The 19,470-nt window shown below is 35.2% G+C and overlaps 2 protein-coding genes across 3 annotated transcripts; one reads left to right on the top strand and one right to left on the bottom strand.

Moving 5' to 3' along the window:
- Nucleotides 1-77: 77 nt before the first annotated feature.
- On the top strand, nt 78-13,386 carry LOC100259500 (casein kinase II subunit alpha-2). 2 transcript variants are annotated; one of them, XM_019221088.2, is made up of 10 exons: nt 78-519; nt 1,381-1,510; nt 1,896-2,090; nt 4,215-4,372; nt 4,986-5,076; nt 5,199-5,264; nt 7,777-7,859; nt 8,058-8,121; nt 8,230-8,298; nt 12,885-13,386. In XM_019221088.2, exons 1-10 carry the CDS (start codon nt 218-220, stop codon nt 12,999-13,001), a joined length of 1,275 nt encoding a protein of 424 aa, XP_019076633.1. In that variant the 5' UTR covers nt 78-217; the 3' UTR covers nt 13,002-13,386. The 2 variants fall into 2 exon arrangements, with proteins under 2 accessions (XP_019076633.1, XP_002284196.1); XM_002284160.4 differs by having other exon boundaries at nt 13,042-13,386.
- A 1,217-nt stretch (nt 13,387-14,603) lies between these two features.
- Nucleotides 14,604-18,370, bottom strand: LOC100249283 (uncharacterized protein At2g23090). Its single transcript, XM_002284140.5, has 3 exons — nt 17,996-18,370; nt 17,708-17,748; nt 14,604-15,102 (listed from the first exon to the last, which is right to left on the bottom strand). Exons 1-3 carry the CDS (start codon nt 18,066-18,068, stop codon nt 14,983-14,985), a joined length of 234 nt encoding a protein of 77 aa, XP_002284176.1. The 5' UTR covers nt 18,069-18,370; the 3' UTR covers nt 14,604-14,982.
- Nucleotides 18,371-19,470: the final 1,100 nt, after the last annotated feature.

A 19,470-nucleotide genomic window follows, 5' to 3' on the forward strand; every position in this document is an offset into this window, starting at 1 on the left:
GGTAAATAACAATAATAATTATTTATTTACAAAAGTATATTTAACTTATTTTAGTGTAAAGGTCAATTATTTTAAAAATGGTAAATTTTTCTATCTTCACCCAATGGCAGTGGCACAAAGAGAAGGGAGTCATGGAACGCATGGACAAGAAAACCGGGAGGGCAGCTTTATGATTAGGGAAGGGATCTCTCTTGTTAGTAGGTAATGGTTATGGCACATGAAAGATGCGCACACCCCCCTCGTCCCACTTTTTCCTCTCTTGCTAGTGTGCGCCCTCGTGGCTTTGCGTGCGCCGCTTGCGCTACCTCCTAACCTACGCCCACACTCATCTCCTCCTATCCCCGACAACAAGATCATCACACCCATCGTCGATACTTCCAAGGCCAGGCTCAAGCTCCAACTTTCCGAGATCTCTTCATCCGACGTCGCTCCCATGTCCAAAGCTCGAGTCTACGCCGACGTCAACGTTCTTCGCCCCAAAGATTACTGGGATTACGAATCTCTCACCGTTCAGTGGGGGTACATATCGATTTTCTCCTCTTAACCCTAATTCCGGAGGTTTTTTTTTCTTCTGGTTTTTGTCTTAGGTTGTTGACTGGGATCGTTTAATTTTTGTGATTTGAACCGAGAAACCCTGATTTCTGAGAAATCGCTGTGAAGAAAAAGAACAATTATCTAAATGATTGAATTTGTTTCCTGCGGTTTCTCGTTAGCCACATGGACTGTGTTGGCAATCGCGATGGATGAGGAGATTAGGTTTTTTTTTTTTTTTTTTGGTGTTGATATGGCGGGAATTGAATTTTGTCTACAGAACCTTATTGTGAAAGCTCGGGTCCTGAGTGAGTTCAACTTTTAGGGTTTCAGCTGAAGTATATAGAGGTTAATCTCAAACTTGTGGTTTGGTGTTGTATGTTCATGAGCTTGTTTTTCGACTTATGCTCAAGGAGAGTCGTATACATGAGATTTGAATTTTTTTCCTCTGTTTATGTATTGAAAGCTTCTCATTTCATGATCTTTGAAGATCATTTCCGGGAAGCTAATGGTTTTATGATTTGTGGTTTAGGTGACCAGTGTCACTCCCAAGTTGTAGTAAAGTGAGATCTGGCCCAGGACTCTACTCAGCACTCCATTTGAGAGTTTATGGTTCATTACCACTAATGGAATTACCTCATTCTTATATATATAGTCTTCCTCTTGTCCTTGTGGTCCTTTCAACAATATAATTAAAGATTTATTATAGCTGGCCTAAAGGAGCTTTACTATTATAATGACCACCGGCTTTGATAATAGTTTGTTCTCTTTGTTTAGGGAATTGTAATTTTCAAAATCTGTATGTTGAACTAATTTTTCTCTCATTCTCTTCCCTTCTTTTTCTCCCAGTGATCAGGATGACTATGAGGTTGTTCGGAAAGTTGGAAGGGGAAAATACAGCGAGGTTTTTGAAGGCATAAATGTTAATAGCAACGAGCGATGCATAATCAAGATCCTCAAGCCTGTTAAGAAAAAGAAGGTGATTTTTTTAATCCTTTCTTATGTGGATGGTTAGCACATGATAAAGGTTATTGTTTTGTTGGAAATTACTCTAGCTAGATTTGGCGCTTCATTTGCTTTGTTGATGATGTTTGGTCTATAGTCACATAAGGCCCCTAAGAAAAAAGAACAATGCAGTGTTACCCTAAACAATGCATGTTTTTATAAAGAGCATGTAACAAACAGAGAGTGGGAGGAAAACCCCTGCAAGTGTGATTAGTTGTGAAATCATTTACCAGTTGGCTACTTTAAATATTCTCTATTGTAGTCTGATGTTTTATAGCATTTTTGAGAAATCGTTGTGTAGTAAATTCATTAATATAGTTTATCAGACATATCCATTTCTTTAAATGATTGTTGTGCAGATAAAGAGGGAGATAAAAATACTTCAGAACCTTTGTGGGGGCCCAAATGTCGTCAAGCTGCTTGATATTGTCAGAGACCAGCATTCAAAAACTCCTAGCTTGATATTTGAGTATGTGAACAGTACAGATTTCAAAGTTTTGTACCCCACTCTGACCGATTATGACATACGCTACTACATATATGAGCTTCTCAAGGTAATTTATACTTTAGATTTATTAGAGACATAACTTTTTTGCCTTTCTCTCTTCATCTCAACTTGCAGAAATTATGCCCATTCTTGATGTTTTGCTAGTTGATTTATTTGTTCACCTGAGCTGCATGCTTTTTTATTTGGGAACAAAGAAATAAAACACAAGAAGGATTGCAAGATCTGGATAGGTGAAGATATTGTTCAGAAAATTTTTGTGGACACCATTTAGCCAAAAAAAAAACCTGCTTTGCCCGATTGCCTGCTGGAATATCTGCATCTTACAGTGGAAAGAAAGGTTCAGGAGTCACTAGGGTTTTTGTTTTTCTTTGATCTAACCATTTGAATTTCCAGAATTTAGTTCATTTTAAGTTACTATATGGTTGCTAGTTTGGATATAAAGAACATCTGCTCTTCCATAGTAAGAAGCCACAAACTTTTTCTGCATCTTCCTATCCAACTTTGGGGTACCCTGATCTAGTTAAAACCTCTTCTGATAGGCTGCCCTTTGTTGCTAAATTGATGGAATTTTGCAAGATCTGGATAGGTGAAGATATTGTTTAGAAAATTTTTGTGGACACCATTTAGCCACAAAAGAAAAAAAAAAAAAACCCTGCTTTGCCTGATTGCCTGCTGGAATATCTGCATCTTACAGTGGAAAGAGAGCTTCAGGAGTCATTAGGGTTTTTGTTTTTCTTTGATTGAACCATTTGAATTTCCAGAATTTAGTTTATTTAAAGTTACTATATGGTTAGTAGTTTGGATATAAAGAGCATCTGCTCTTACATCGTAAGAAGCCACAAACATTTGGGAATTCTTCTTTTGCTACAAACTTTTTCTGCATCTTCCTATCCAACTTTGGGGTACCCTGATCTAGTTAAAACCTCTTCTGATAGGCTACCCTTTGTTGCTAAATTGATGGAATTCACTGTTAAGAGTCAATTTGATGAAAGAACCTCATAAAATCAGGCTATGGTTGCTGCATATGAAATCATGTGTGCACACATGATTGGTCTCTTTATGCTAAAATCCTAACCACTAGACCTTCTTCATGCAAAAATTTTGCCTTTTAAGGATTGATACTTGAAACTGAATTGGGTACCATACTGGTCATAGGTACTTTTATGTCTTCTACATTGTCTCACACCTTTAAAAACATAACTTGATCTATCCTCTTAGGTTGGAGCCTTCAGCACTGTTTTACTTAAAAAATCAGGGGAAACTTTCTTGTTCCCTTTCTGTTGTTGTTGTTATTGTTGTTGTCGTTATGTGTGTTTTGTTTTGTTTACCAACTCGGAGGTCCTCTCTTCAACTAATGGAAGTCAAAAATGGCTTAAATCACATGTCTCAAGAAACAGGAGAATTTTGAACTTTTGATAACTTTTTAAGAGAGGTGCTGAGTATCTGTTCTAATCAGCAACATCTGATGGACAATTACATCTCTCAGCAATAACTTCTTTTAATCATGTGTTCTCACACGACTGAAACAGTGTCAGACTAGGTAAAAGTTCTCCCTCACATTCATCTTAATTGTATATCCTGCATTTATTTTTGGAAAATTTAATCAGTGTAAGAAAAGTAGTGGTTTATTTGATATGTTGTTTTTGATGGTTGACACCATTAGAACTATATTTTTTTTTTGGAGAAAATGAAGTTTGCAGGAGTTTCAAATTTTTATTGAGAAATAAGTTTGGATTGAAAATCTTTTAACTGGAATCTCCAAATATTATCATGCATGTAAACACACTTCATTGTGATAGACACAAATTTTTATGGTGTAATCCTATCATTCCATTCCAATCATTTCTGGAGAAAGTTATTATTCTTTTTCATCCTTGAATTTTTCTAAATGTGTTTTAGATACACTTTAACCCCTTAACAATTGGGAACTATGTTGGTCTCTTTCTGCCCAAAATGTGCAGACTCGCTGCATGATGCTTTGATTGATTGGAATTTAAATGAGATATATCAGATAACTAACTTATTACATGAAACAAACTGTACTTATATAAAAAAAAAAAAAACTTATTATATGAAACAAACTGGAGGCTCAGCATCACAGAGAACATCTCAAATTGTTGCAAGTGCTTCTTTTCATGCTTGCTTAATTCAGTAAGTCTTGCGTATGCAGGCATTAGATTACTGTCATTCACAAGGAATAATGCACAGAGATGTCAAGCCTCACAATGTTATGATAGACCATGAGTTGCGAAAACTTAGACTGATTGATTGGGGTCTTGCTGAATTCTACCATCCTGGCAAAGAATATAATGTTCGTGTTGCTTCTCGGTAAGTGTCTAGAATTATTTGAATTACTTTTCTGGTTCTTTGCCTCTAATATGTGTGTGTGCATGCAGCATGTGTGGGTGCTGTGGGGGTTGGTTTGGGGTGGTGTGCAATTTTTCATTTGTGATACATTTTTGATTTCTTTTGCCTCATGGGTAAAACATGCAAGAGTTGGGGAGAGATGTTGCTAAAATTAACAATTGTGAATAAGCTTATGTGGTTCTATTAGCTTCATTCTTTTCCACATGTGTCAATAATTTCTCTGACCATGTGAAATATTTGAAAGGAAATGATCAAGATTTGCTGTTCTCTTCAGCTAAGCCATCTTCATGATGCCTTATTTTGTCATATCAATGCATTTCTTAGCTGTACTGATATTGATAATCTAAATTTGAATTTAGACTGGCCTAGCAACCTGTTAAGCTTTGTTATTTGACATGCTTGATTGGATGATCTTTTCTGTTTGATTTGAACCGGTTATAAAATGGAAAGATTGAAATCAAGGATGGTGCCAAGTGTGGTTTTCTTTGATTTCTGAAATTTTTATAGTAAGATGGGAGATCCTAAGAATTCAGATTTTTTCGTAAGGTTTGAAGTTCCTTTCCTTGTTACTCAGATACTTTAAGGGGCCAGAACTTCTTGTTGATTTGCAAGATTATGATTATTCTTTGGATATGTGGAGCCTTGGTTGCATGTTTGCGGGAATGGTGAGATTTACTACTACTGTTGATCTTGAATCATTTGAAGGGCTGATTGTGCCATTTACATTTTTTGTATTTATTTTAATTATCATTTTGTTTTACTCAGTATACTTCTATTATTTATGTAGATCTTTCGCAAGGAACCATTCTTTTATGGTCATGACAATCATGATCAGCTTGTCAAGATTGCCAAGGTATGTTTGGCTAAATGATCTTAAAATTTAAGGCATAGTCTTTTCATATCATTCAAAGGTTCTGCCACTTTGCCAAAACAGCATGTATTTCAAGTACTAGATCCATATATTCTTATTTATTGTACTGCTTACTTTGTTTATATGAATATTTAGCATATTTGGCATATATTGTGTCTCTGTCTTATCCATCCAGGATTATTGCCTATGTTTTTTGGCGTGTTTTTAATCTAATGGTCCTCTTTGTCTATCAAAAAAAAAAAATCCAGGATTATTTAATGACCGATGCATTTTTTTTCTTAACTAACGGAAATTTTGTGATACATTTTCTCAAAAGAGTTATAGTTAGAAAATATAGTGGTATATGCAGTGCTGTATTAAAAAATCTGATCCGTGTTTTAATTTAATTTTCTGGTTGAAATTGATTATAGGAATGCCTTCTGACAATTAAGCTTCATCTATTACTCTTGGGTTATTGGTAATGTTCTATATATACTATTAGGATGATGCTGATACTAGTGGATTCACACCCGGACCATTGCACTCCGTTTATTTTGGCTCCTCTGGATGGTTCATCTTCCTGTGATTCCAAAAATAAGTCTTGGAGAACTTGGAATAAATATAAAACTATAACAATAAGGACAATATGAACTTTACCTATCAGAAAAAAATAAGGACGATATGAACATTGTAGCCTAATATCATAATAACCCAAAATGAAAGAGAAAAGAAAATAGGAATCCAAGAAGGTACATGCAAAAGACAATGAAACAAAGGAGGCAGAAGAAAGGCCCACAAGGCCTTGTCGCTCACATATAGAACAATGGAACATGTCCATATTCAGCAGTGACTACTCCTTTCTGTGAAATACCCACTTTTCTCATATCAAATTTCCAAGTATGCCATAACAGCCATAGGAGCAACACTTTCCATGGTTTTGTTTTCTTCCTGTCCACAGAACAACCATTCCCACCCAACAAAGGCTCTTCAATCGAACTAGGCATCACTCATTACAACCTGAATAAAAACTACCACTGGTTCATAATTCCATGGCTATATTGCAATTAAGAAATCGATAATTCTGTGCTTGTTTGGATATAATTCCTATTTTTTGTTTCTAAAAATAAAAAATGGTAGTAACTTTTATATAAAATATAATAACTCTTATATAAAAAGTGTAGACTTACCTTATGTCCTTTTACTTTTAAATTTTGAGTGTATTTTATATAAGAGTTATCTATCATTTTCTGTTTTTGAAAAACAGAAAACAAGAAATGTATACAAACGGGCACTTAACATTTCCTCATCTCTCTTGCAAATATTTTTTTTTGATAAATAAAGAGATTGTATTAAAAAACCACCGAAGCAGTGGCTAAAAGTACAAGAACCCCATCTCTCTTACAAATATTACACTATCCATTCCTCTATAGACATCCCCACTAAAACCACCTCTTTTAGAGGTGCTTCTGTAACCATATCTCGTTCCTAGGAACCACCTTCCCCATCTTCTGGTAGAACCATCTTAAAAGCCCACTTTTAGACACTTTCTGCTCAAAGAAATCATCTTTTCCCAATCTTCAATTAACAGCTTAAATGTATCCCATGGATTCATGCACCCATTTCCCCCCTCCCTCTTTTTTTAGTAAGCATTTTTTTTCATCTTTTTATTTTGGATGCTACTAGCCTACTATGAGTTGAAATTGGAGACTCCCACAACGCTTGAGCAAGGCCTCAAAGGTGTACATACACCAACTTTTACTCCCTAGACAAATCTACTTTCCTTAAGAACAGTCTTTCTTGGACAATATCTCAAGGGATTTTCTGGTAATTGTTGGACCAAAGAGCTGATATTCAATTATTCAAGTAATGACTCCCCTGCATGGGTTTCATGTTTGTTTGGTACACTGAGGCCTGCTTGACCTGGCAAGGTGGAAATAGTTGTCGGCTTATGTTGTGATTATCACTTTTGGTGATAGTTTTACAATATTTATGCAATTCTGGGGCCTTGATTACCTTTAGAAAGACCAAACAATAATGTTCAAATGATTGGACCTAATTTAGTAGGGTCTTCAAAATGAGGTGATAATTGAACCGTTGTATCATATTGAGACAACATTAGATGGCTAATGCTCTGATGACATATAAAATAAAATAAAAACCTACTGAATTCATTTTGCTGCAACTGCACTGTAATTTCTGGAGGACCCTAGGCCATGGATAATCTGTTTAATAAATATAAAATTTGAACCCTGGGTAGAGGCTGCAGCACTACCACAGCAAGTAGTGTTGTATAGGTTTCTTCCCTGCTTCACTGGCCATGGTGGTTACTGACTAATAGTTAGACTGGGACTTAATGAATACTAATAAATAAATAAGTATATAAATAAAAAATGAAAATAAAAATAAAAGTTTGCATTCTTTGTAGCACATGCTATACTAGATCACACAATAACCAAGTCATTAGCAAGTTAACTTGTTCTATGTTCCTGTAGGGTGACATTTCATGTATTTTCAGGTACTTGGTACAGATGAGTTAAATGCATATCTGAACAAATATCGTTTAGAGCTCGATCCTCAACTTGATGCTCTTGTTGGGAGGTATGTTCAACGTGAATTTCTCCAGCATGTGGTTAATCCACTATCACTCAATGAAAGCTAGGATTACATTAAAATATTACCTTCCGTGGGAACATAAAGGAATGTGAAGGTTTCATTCTTCTCCATAAGTAAGATTTAAGTCACACCACAAACAAGTGATATCAACAGAAATTAATGTGTCAGTTCATTTGTCTGCAGGCACAGCAGAAAGCCGTGGTCCAAATTTATCCATGCAGACAATCAGCATCTAGTTTCTCCAGAGGTCTTTTATTTAATATTGTTTAAAAGCATATCAAATCTTTAGCTTGCTCCTTTGTGCAGCAATAGCCCTATAACTAGTGTTGATTCTTTTGAGGTTTGTGACTTGCAGGCCATTGATTTTCTTGATAAGCTCCTTCGATATGATCATCAGGACAGGCTGACAGCAAGAGAGGCAATGGTAATGTTATATGGGTCATTGACTGCTATTTCTGTTCCTTAATGCCATAGATTTATGGTTAACTTAAAAAAATAGCTGTTCAGTGGGTTGGACCTTATTCCTGGAATGGGGAGCAGTGGAAGCTAGGGGCCAATCAGAGGGTATTTTTGTGTTCTGGGGCAACCGGGTGCTGGACCTTATTGAGATGGAGAATGGTGCTTTCTCAGTCTCCTGTTGTTTAAAAAATTGCGAGGATAATTTTGTTTGGATGTTTACAAGGGTTTATGGCCTTGTTCTGACTGATGAGGGGGGAAATTTCTGGAATGAATTGAGTGATATTAGAAGTCTTTGGAATGACCCTTGGTGTGTGGGAGGGGACTTCAATGCTGTGAAGTTCCCGGAGAAGAGAAGGAATTGTCAAAGGATTTCAACCTCTATGAGTCACTTTTCAGAGATAATTGAGGACCTGGAATTAATTGATCTTCCTCTAATTGGAGGTTCTTTCACTTGGTGTGGTGGGTTAAATAATAGGCTAGCTTCTAGGCTAGACCATTTCCTTGTTTCTGAAGATTGGGAGAACCAATTCAGTGGTTTGCTTCAAAGCATCCTTCCAAAACCTGTCTCTAATCATGGGCCAATCCTTCTTGATGGTGGAGGGATTAAGAAAGGAAAAGCACCTTTCAAATTTGAAAACATGTGGTTGACGGTGGAAGGTTTCAGAGAACTAGTAACAAGTTGGTGAGAAGGGTGTGGTGTACAAGGCTCATTTAGCCACATTTTGTTGATCAAGCTAAAAGCCTTGAAGTGGGATCTTAAGGCTTGGAATAAGGAGGTCTTTGGGAATGTTTCTACAAAGAAGCTAGCAGCCTTTCACAACTAGGGTTTTGGGACTCTCAGGAAAGGGAAAGGGCTCTCACAAAGGAGAAAAGGGAGGTTATGAGGGGGTGGTGGAAGATTTCAAAAAATGGGCAGCAATGGAAGAAATCTCTTGGAGACAAAAATCAAGAGAACTATGACTGAGAGAGGGGGATAAGAATACAAAACTTTTTCACAAAATGGCTAATGCTACAAGAAGAAGAAATTTTTTGGCCAAGTTAAGAGTGGATGGTAAATTGCTAAGAACTGATGAGGACAACATTAAAGTTGGTGTAGCAAATGCCTTTAGCAGGATTTTTGCTGAGTCGAGGGATTGGAGGCCAAGCATTAGTGGGTTGAACTTTGACTCCTTACCAAGTGTGGAATCAGAAACACTGAAGATCCCATTCTCTGAGGAGGAGGTCCTAGCTGCCTTGTCTAGCTTAAGTGGGGATAAAGCCCCCGGTCCAAATGGCTTCACTACGGCTTTTTGGCATTTCTGTTAGGGCTTTGTGAAAAGAGAGGTCATGGAGTTCTTCAAGGAATTCTATGATCTAAGGTCTTTTCAGAGGAGTTTAAATGTCACTTTTCTAGTTCTGATACCAAAGAAAAGAGAGGGGGGTGCGGGGTGTGCAGAAAATCTAAAGGACTTTAGACCAATTAGTTTAATAAGAGGGTTATACAAGCTTCTTGCTAAGGTTCTTGCAAACAAACTTAAAAGGGTGGTGGGCAACTTAGTCTCGGATTTTCAGCATGCTTTGTGGCGAGTAGACAAATCTTGGATGTTGTTTTGATAGCAAATAAGGCCATTGACTCTAGAATTAAAGGCAACTAAAAGGAATCATCTGCAAGCTAGACATTGAAAAAGCTTGCAACCATGTTGATTGGAGTTTTGTTCTTGCTCTGTTGGAGAAAATGGGCTTTGGATCCAAGTGGATTAATGAGATTAAATGGTGTATCTCTATAGCACATTTCTCAGTCTTGGTCAATGGATCCCCTTCAAGTTTCTTCCAAAGCTCCAGGGGGTTGAGACAAGGAGACCCTTTGTCCTTTTATCTCTTCATTTTGGTAATGGAAACTCTCTTGCATTCTACTAAGGGCAAAAGAAGAGGGTTTTATTGATGGCTTCTTGGTAAGGGGTAGAAATGGTTTGGAGGTGGAGGTCTCCCACTTGCTATTTACAGATAACACACTAATTTTTTGTGATGCTAGCAGAAAGAACTTGGAGTATTTGAATTGGATCTTCATGTGGCTTGAAACAATATCAAGGTTGAAGATCAATCTAAAGAAAAGTGAGTTGATCCCTATTGGAGATGTTTCTAACTTGGAGGAGCTTGCAAGGATTTTAGGTTATAAGGTGGGTGCTTTTCCTACCACCTATTTAGGCCTACCTTTGGGAGCCCTTTACAAGTCCTATAGGGTTTGGGAAGGAATGGAAAAATGCTTTTAGAAAAGACTTATTTTGTGGAAGGGATAGTATCTTTCAAAGTGGGGAAGATAGACTTTGATAAAGAGCATTTTGTCTAGCTTATCAATCTATTTCATGTCTATCTTTGCCATCTCAAGGAGGGTAGCTATGAGATTGGAAACGATGCAAAGGGATTTTCTATGGGGAAGGGGGGCTTTGACTCACAAGCCACATTTGGTGAATTGGTTTGCTTGCTGCATGGAAAAACAAAAAGGGGGTTTGGGCCTCAGAAATTTATCTATCCTTAATAAAGCATTGGGAAAACAGTTCTAGAGATTTGTGAGTGAAAGGAACTCCTTTTGGAAACGGGTAATCATAGGAAAGTATAGGCAGGAAGAAGGGGGTGGTGCATTAAAGAAGTGAGAGAAGGGTATGGTGTGGGTGTGTGGAAGACAATCAGAGGCAGATGAGAGGTGCTCAAGGCTAGAACAGGGTGAAGTTCTGAATAGAGACAAGTGGTGTGGGGACACCTCTTTGAGGGAATTATTTCCAGCTCTTTATTCTATAGCCTCCTTGAAAGATGCTTGAGTGGTTGACGTCTGGGATGGTGGTAGTTGGGGCCCTAGGTTTGTTAGAGAGTTACATGACTAAGAGCTTGAGGAGGTGGTTGTATTTTTTAGATTGTATGACTATTCCATTAGGGTGGACTCCGAGTATACCATGGTGTGGTTAGGGTTAAGGAATGACACGTTCTTAGTTAATTCTTTTTACTTCTCTTTGGCTTGTAGAAGAGTGGAGCTCTTCCCTTATGATATAGTTTGGAATTCTTAGGTCTCAATGAGAGTGAGTTTTTTTGCTTGGGAAGCTACATGGGCTAGAATTTTAACTCTAGATTAGCTTAAAGTGAGGGGTTGGAGGATCCCTAATAGATGTTACATGTGCAAAGAAGATGAGGAAACGAGTGATTATATTCTCCTTCATTACACAAAAGCATGCAATTTGTGGCAGTTGGTTTTTGCTTTGTTTGGTATACAGTGGGTGATGCACTCTTTAGTTAGGGGATTTCTCTTAAGCTCAAGTGGTTCCTTTGTTGGGAAAAAAGGAAAAAAGGCTTAGAAAATTGCACCATTATGTGTGTTCTAGACCATATGGAGGGAGAGAAATAGGAGAGCCTTCGATAATTGTGAAAGTTTTAGATAAAACAATTTTAAAATTCTATCTTGAATCTTTTTTGAGATTGGGTTAGATTGTATATTGGGGACAACTCTTTGTTGATGTTAGGATTTGTGGATCAGTTAAGTTCTATGTAGGGCGTGTTTGCTGGTTTTTGTGTTTTCGCACTTCCTTTTGGGTCTTGTGGCTACGTTGTATACATTGTGTATACCCTCTTTTATAATACATTTTCTTTATCTATAAAAAAAAAACAGCTTAAAAAATAGCTGATGTGATTTTACATTTTCCTCTTATTGGTCCATGAAGTACCACTAGCCTGTGTTAATGGACATGGAACTTGATCATATTCATTCTTATTATTTGACCATTCCTATTCGCACTGGGGTAGACTCGGGAATTTTTCATGTGCCAAAGTAAATGTATTTTTCTTGGTAGGATCCTTTTGTGATGTAATTCAAATTAGACGGTCCTTCTGATATATTTCATGATTTCTTAGAGAAACTTTTTGAAGCTTTGGAAGGCCATGCAACACCCCTAACACAACAGCCTGACCCACCAATCACACACCCGATGGTCTCAGCCACCATAAACATTATATATAAGTACTGTTATGTTTCAAGGAGGTTGTTTCCTTTTGATTGATACATCGTGATTCCTTTTTTTCCTCCTATATCTCCATCAATGGTAGTGAAGATCAAGACTGAAACAAGCAGCCCACTCTATGCAACATTTTATGAAATGTCATACACATAATTACATCCTGATCTTAAAATCTTAGCCTCAATGGGAGGCTTCAATTCAAACATTTCTTGTCATACCTATGCAGGGTGGTAAAAAATCTGAACATCTGTCTTAGGACTATGTTACTGAGAATTTGAATTAATTAGTCTCTGACAGATTGCAAGTGGTTTTGGAGAGGGCAACTGTAATGTTCTGTACAGATATTGCCTTTCCTTTGAACTATAGGCTTCTCTTCCCTTGTCACCCCCGGATAGCGGATATATATACATCTCTATTTTTGTCTTATCCAGACCTTTGAAGTTGCTCAAACAGTTGTCTTGCTCAATAATATCTTGGCCTTTTTCTATTTACTTCTTCTGGGGCTGCAATTTGGCCAAAGTTGACAAGAATCTAACATCTGGAATTTTGTATTTTTTCCCTCTCTATCCAGACATGCACACACGAAGGAAATTCTCATGTTTTCCTACCAAGAAAGGGGGTTAAGAAGGAAAAGAAAATTTTTGGAAAACTGCACAAGCTCTGTTTGATGATAAGAACAATTGCTTGATTACACTGACATGTTATTCTCAACTTATGTTCCGCTGTAGGCACATCCATATTTCTTTCAAGTGAGGGCTGCAGAGAGTAGCAGGATGCGAACACAGTAGCCTCTTCATCTTGTGTGCATACATAAAAACAGCGCATGTCATTGGAATGTAGCATGTTTGCATTTTTATATACCCTATAAAATGTTGGAGCTACCTTGTGCCACTTGTTAGCTCTAGCATTTATCGAATTTTAAAGAATGATCCTAAAGTCTCTCCCTTGAAGATAACTATTGTGGATTTAGGACCTGTCTTTGATAACTAAATTTTTCTGGATTTTACTCAACATGAAGCTATTTTATATTGTCTGTAACTCACCAATAAGCAGAATTCGTCTTGGAGTGCTTATCTTTTTATTCTTGCAGGAAAGGGATATGTTAAAAGATGAGTTATGCTTTGATTGATACCTTCCTCGCCCATTTTTGGTGGGTTCAGTCTGCTAGTTTTAATATTAAATCAAACTTGAAATGGTGGGAAATCTAGCATGAAAACTGATATTGATAATGGTTCAACTTCTAGAAGATCACCAACCCTGATCCAAGACCATACAAATAAGCAGTAGTAAACCAAAGAGAAGAAATTAATAAAGGCAATCTTCCAATGACCACTTTTTGCAATCCAATTGTATGTTTGGTAAATAACGAGGAATGGGAAGAGAATATTTTGTTTTTATTTTTATTTCTTTTTTAATAGAACTGAATTTGATGATTTTAAATTTATATAGATTGATTATTTGTTTTCATTTTAATGTTAAGTAAAATGGAAATGAAAATGAAAAAAAAGAATATATTGGTAATATTATTCGAACATGAAGTTTAAAATAATTTTTTACTTTTATTTTTTAAAATGTGATAGATATAATTAAAAATTTAATAATTTTTAAAAATGATTTGAAACTAAATATATATAATAACTATAAAAATTATAAACATTATTAATGTTTTAAATTCTTTGATAAATCTTCTAATTTTTAAAAATAATTTAAAATTTAAAAAATTGATTAACCAATCATAGATGAAATAAAAATTTTCAAAATATTATATCCTTAATTGAATGTAGTATATATATAATGAAATTTTGAAAATAAATAAAAAAATTTTATTTATTTTTAAATTCATTTAAAAACAATTATTAATTTTAAATTATTATTATTTATTTTTAACAAAATAAATTATTTATGCTTTTATAACATATCAATATCCATATTCTCATAATATTTATAAAAAATATATATATAATTTATAATTTCTTTATAACAATACAACTTATATTTTGTTGAAACTATTTATTTTGAAATTTTATTTATAATGACAATTATTTTTATTTTTAATCAAACTTGAATTGAATTGATTTTATATTATATAAATTAAATTTACAATTTATTTTTTTTACAAAATAAAAATAACAAATTATTTTTAAAATCAACTTATCCAAAAAAAGTTTTGGTTTTTTTAAAAAAAAAAAATTCTAAAATAATTTACACTAAAAGTTCAAAAATCAAAATAGTTCCCATCAGGAATCCCACTTATATGTCATAACTTGATTCCATCCCCACTGCTCTGGAGTTCATCCAAACATACAAATGAATAAATAAATAAAGGGAAGAGATGCGTACTCACACTCCTCATCCCTGGTACCAAAACATAGCAAAGTCGGGCACTACACCAGAACCACCAATAAACATGTGATATGGTCCCAGATCAATTAAGATGTTCACTTTTTAACAAAGACTACACGTGAACACACTCTTTTTAAGAGACATAAGAAGAACCAGTTTAAATGACATACATGATCAATCTTTCTCCAGAACGTCCATCAAGCAACTACCATTAACAAATACGGGCTTGGCATAACTTCTGCATGATCATACTAGATCGGGTTCATCCATTTAAACAAAGTATATCTTCCCAACTCCTCTCAACCCAATTGTTTCACTCAATCCACTTATTTTTTCAGATGGGGGAAACAGGTAGAAAGCTCAGATTTGGGATGCTTTGCTTCAGCATGTTCCTTGCACTTTGCCTCAGATGTCGTGCAGATGAATGTCTGCATACACACCTTACACTGCAATCAATACCCATACAACACCATTAGGAGAATATATAAGAAGATCATGAAGCAGAAAATTCACTCTACTTAAACAGACGACCATGGTCCACACACCCCTGACTGGGCCAGGTACCTGGCCCAAGAAGGATTTAGTACAAATATACCAGATAAGAGTTTAGTGTGAGAAAATTTTCAAGCACAGGATGGGTCGGTTTTAACCCAGGTAGGGTTTTCCCAGCCCTACACTGGATGGGAATAAATTTTTTATTTCCCTTATTTGTTTAATAAATCAGTAAGATGGTGTTTGTTTTTGTTCCGGAAATCTAATTAAAACTTAATTTAACTTAACTCTAAATACAATGTAATGGTATTAAGTATTAAGTTGTTTGTTTTTTCATTATTTTATTTTTGTTAAATGTTAATAAGGTGATGGTCATATTGAGATTGTGTCTTGGTTGTTTTAAAAAGTTATTTTTAGCATTTAGCAAAAAGCTAATTATTTTGGTTTTTTCTATTCAATAAAAAAAATTATTAAGTAAAAAAAAAATAAAAACAAATCATCTATAAGTCTGAAAACAAATTATATTCATCATTAAGTTAAATAACAAATACCACCTAAGTGTCATAAATAGTCTTAAAGTGCGTTTGCCAATATTTCTACTCGCAGTATTTTTAATAAAAGTGTTTTTAGGAAAATCACCTATCAAGTGTTTATCCAAAAATCATCACAAGTGATTTTTTAGATTATTAAAAGTATTTTCTAAATTTTATCAAACACCTAATTTTTTTTCAAAAACACTTTTTAAACTAAAAGGCTTCCTATAATTATTGTTAAACAGACTCTTATTCTCTTAGCACAAGCCCTAATCCCCATTTTTCATTTCCTATTATTATTCGCTGTTGGAGATTTCACGGTGAAAGAAACCTTCTCAATGAAGGGAGGGAAGAATTTGGGATTGAATTGCTCATGAAGAAGGCCTTGACTAGAAGTTAGACTTTGAGTTACAAGGTTTTGTGGCTCTATGCTTAGGGTGGGAAAATGGCTGCATTCTTTGATTCTGACTTTAGAGGAAAACATGCATTGGTGGCTGGTGCAACCAAGCGGTGGTGATAGTGACTAGAACTCAGTGCACCTCTCTAGTCTCTACCTATCTTATCTCTATGGTCTACGAACATTGCTCTCTCTTCCCAAACCCTAATCCTATGGCCATGCTTGAGCTTTGACCAAATTGATTACCCATCATCTCAACTTCAGAAATCCCAACCTCATAAATACGGTGGTTGTGGAAAGGGTGGATGTTTGACAAACCGGGATCAGACTGTCCCAACAGCCTTGCCCCATGTTTGGAACAGGAACAGGGTAGCCAATTTCCCCTTAGGGGCAGGATTGGAGGAGGGATGCCCAGTCCTGATCCTGCACTATTGTCATCCCTATATGGACAGCTCAACTGGAAGGCACTCCTACTGGAAAAAAGACATCCTAGGCCTAAGGCCCTGAATATTTTTTTCACCCCTTTGCATGTGCGTGCGCACGTGCACACTCAAAGGGTTGTGCACACCCACATGGATTGGTGGTGGTGGTTCTTCCATCAGAGGTTTCCTTAGGTCCTGCTGGTTTTCCTCGTTATTGTACCAAGGGAAAAAAAAAAGGAATATTGCCTACATGGCCTGCAGTGGTTTTCCCAAATCAATTCTTATTAACCCAGTAGCCAAAATAAAAAATATCAGGAATAAAACAACAACACAATTCTATATGTTTCTACATACATCAGATGCATGTCTATCAAGAATTCAACAAGCAGTTCCAGTGATCAATACAATAAAAATAATACCATCAACTAGGCATACATCCTAACATTAAAGCACCTGCATAAGAGAGATTAGCTATTGAAACAAATTTTATAAAATAAGAAAATTCGCCAAGATGAACACTTGTTTCAACTATCTGACTCATTTTGAACGCTCTTAGATTCCATCTGACAAAACAAAACACACATCCATTAAACATCTTTATTGAGTCCATAAAAAAGGCCCATTTTCCACTCTATTAGTGCTGAGCATATAACAAGATCAGTGACTATAATTTTAATACAAAACTAGATCCACTATGCATACAACTGAGCCCACAAGCAGCAAAATATGTTGGCAAAATCTATGAACCTTTTAATGGATTCACAACAGTAACATACAGGGATCACTCTTCCCCAAAAAAAAAAGGGCCTGGTTCATCTCATCACCTCCATCTGTTTGTAGAAACCATGGGCAAGGAAGAATATTCATTCTAATGTCCAAATCACTAACTCCTATATCTCGAGGTGATGAATTAAGGATCTAGAACTTCGTCAGCATTCCCATATTAGGGATAGCATGGCATAAACACACTCAATTTTTGTCCAATTTCATCCAGTTTTCTTAATTAAGCGACCATTGTCCACTAAAAATGGACACAATTCAACAAATAAATTTATTAGAATAAAGGCTCCGTCCAATTACGAGGAAAATAGTTTAAGAGAAAAATCATTTTTAAGGTGAATTTATTTACAGTTTCTTTTTAAAAGAAAATTTTTCCTCGAAAACTTTACATGCAAACAAACCGAATCAAAGGGGGAAAAAAAGATACCTGGATTGTCATTGCTTTCTTGTTTGACTCAAGCTGGCTTCCTGAGAAAATCGAATAATTAATACGAAGAAAAATGAGAAATAAAGCAGAGTTTCCCAATAGGAAAAAACCCTAAGAATCCTTTAGGTTTAAGATAAATGTAGAGGAAAATTATTAAAATATCTCCGAATCTCATGAAAAGTTAAGGCTGAATCCGACTTTTGGGCCTTCCATGATTTCCTTCGATTTTTCTGTTCTTTTTTATTTCTGAGAAGGGTAAGCATGAAGAAAAGTAGAAGAAAGAAATACCTTTGGCGGCTTTCGTCTTCTCCATGTTCCGCTCACGCGCCGTCTTCGACTTCTGGCCATTGCCTCCTCCCATTTCTGACAACCCTACTTTCACCCACTCAAACCCTAATTTTGTTTCAGGTGATGGAGGCTCGCTCAACACGCCGAACGCGTATGAGTGAAGCGGTTGTTTATGACTTACACAAGGTTAAAAATTTGTGTCGGTCGCGCTAGTAGTGCCCTCACCGTCCAATGAAAATTACACGGCTGCTCTTCACTTCCGCGGGTGATCCGTGCCTTCCACGTGTGATTTACACATCCCCGCGCTCATTTTATTGTTTAGGCGCTGTTTGGAGTCTTTGGACAATGAAAGGATTTCAACTAATTGGTATGCTGGTTTTGTTAGGCGCTACAAATTCGATTATTCAATTACTCCATAAATAAATAAATAATTCACCTTAACTCGACCACAAGAATTTTCCATAATAATAATTTTAATTTCAGAAGGAATTAAATTAAAGTTGAGTATAAAATTCAAACAACCCGAGTATAATCCAATTATCTCAAATCCTTAAATTTAACTCGATTTCTCTTTTTTTCGATGTGAGATATTACACTTAGCATTATTTTCGGGTTAACTTGTTCTAAGTTGTAACCCCAATTTAATATACCAAAATCTTCTTCCAAAACTCTTTTATTTTTTGAAGGAAAAAAATAAAAATAAAAACCTTGAATTATACCCTGTTCTTACTACAAACCATTTTTAGATTTTAAGGATATGTTTGTTAATCAATTTTTAAAATAATTGTAAAAAAATAATTTTTAAGGACACTTTATGAAAATTGTTTTATGATGTTTGTAAAATAAAATTTTGTTATGAAACCTAAAATGTTTTTAGTCTATTTTTAATATTTTAAAATATATTTTTAAAATATATTTTATTTCAATTATTTTTATTTTTAATCAATTTTTATGTTCATATAATTATTTTTTAAAACAATCCTAAAAAAATTAAATAAAAACAACGAAAAATAATTAAAAATATTATTTAAAAATATTTTATTTTTTATTCTTAAAAATAAAAAAATAAAAATAATTTTTAGTTATCAAACATTTCAACAAACAATTATTCTTGAAAACAATTATGAAACAAGTTCTAAGCACATTTTTCAACAAAAAAAAAAACAATCTTAAAAAAAAATTATAACAATAAAGGATTTTCAACCAAGTAGATATTTTTTATTTTTAATATTAACCAAACACCACGTTCCAACTGAAATTGGGCCGATTTTATTAATCACGTTTCTTTTTGTTATATGAGATCACTACTATCTCAAAGCATCTTCAATCGTACAAGAGAAACTTCGTTGGAAAACAATCTCAGCCACAGCTAATATCAATGATGTTAACAATGACCACCTCCGGTGGCTCAACCCCTTACTCCTACACCCTTTTTCTGAAACGTGGTGGTAGTGCAAATCTTCATTTTTATCCTC

Source organism: Vitis vinifera, chromosome 7 (assembly GCF_030704535.1).
Source record: "Vitis vinifera cultivar Pinot Noir 40024 chromosome 7, ASM3070453v1".
Taxonomy (NCBI): Eukaryota; Viridiplantae; Streptophyta; class Magnoliopsida; order Vitales; family Vitaceae; genus Vitis; species Vitis vinifera.

Bases quoted from the DNA above. Each gene is read 5' to 3' on its own strand.
- LOC100259500 (XM_019221088.2), top strand. From the start codon at position 218: ATGAAAGATGCGCACACCCCCCTCGTCCCACTTTTTCCTCTCTTGCTA. The intron at 520-1,380 runs GTACATATCGAT...TTTTTCTCCCAG, and splicing joins TCTCTCACCGTTCAGTGGGG to TGATCAGGATGACTATGAGG. The intron at 5,265-7,776 runs GTATGTTTGGCT...ATGTATTTTCAG, and splicing joins AGCTTGTCAAGATTGCCAAG to GTACTTGGTACAGATGAGTT.
- LOC100249283 (XM_002284140.5), bottom strand. From the start codon at position 18,068: ATGGGAGGAGGCAATGGCCAGAAGTCGAAGACGGCGCGTGAGCGGAAC. The intron at 17,749-17,995 runs GTATTTCTTTCT...CGATTTTCTCAG, and splicing joins GAAGACGAAAGCCGCCAAAG to GAAGCCAGCTTGAGTCAAAC. The intron at 15,103-17,707 runs GTATCTTTTTTT...TATTGATTGCAG, and splicing joins AGAAAGCAATGACAATCCAG to TGTAAGGTGTGTATGCAGAC.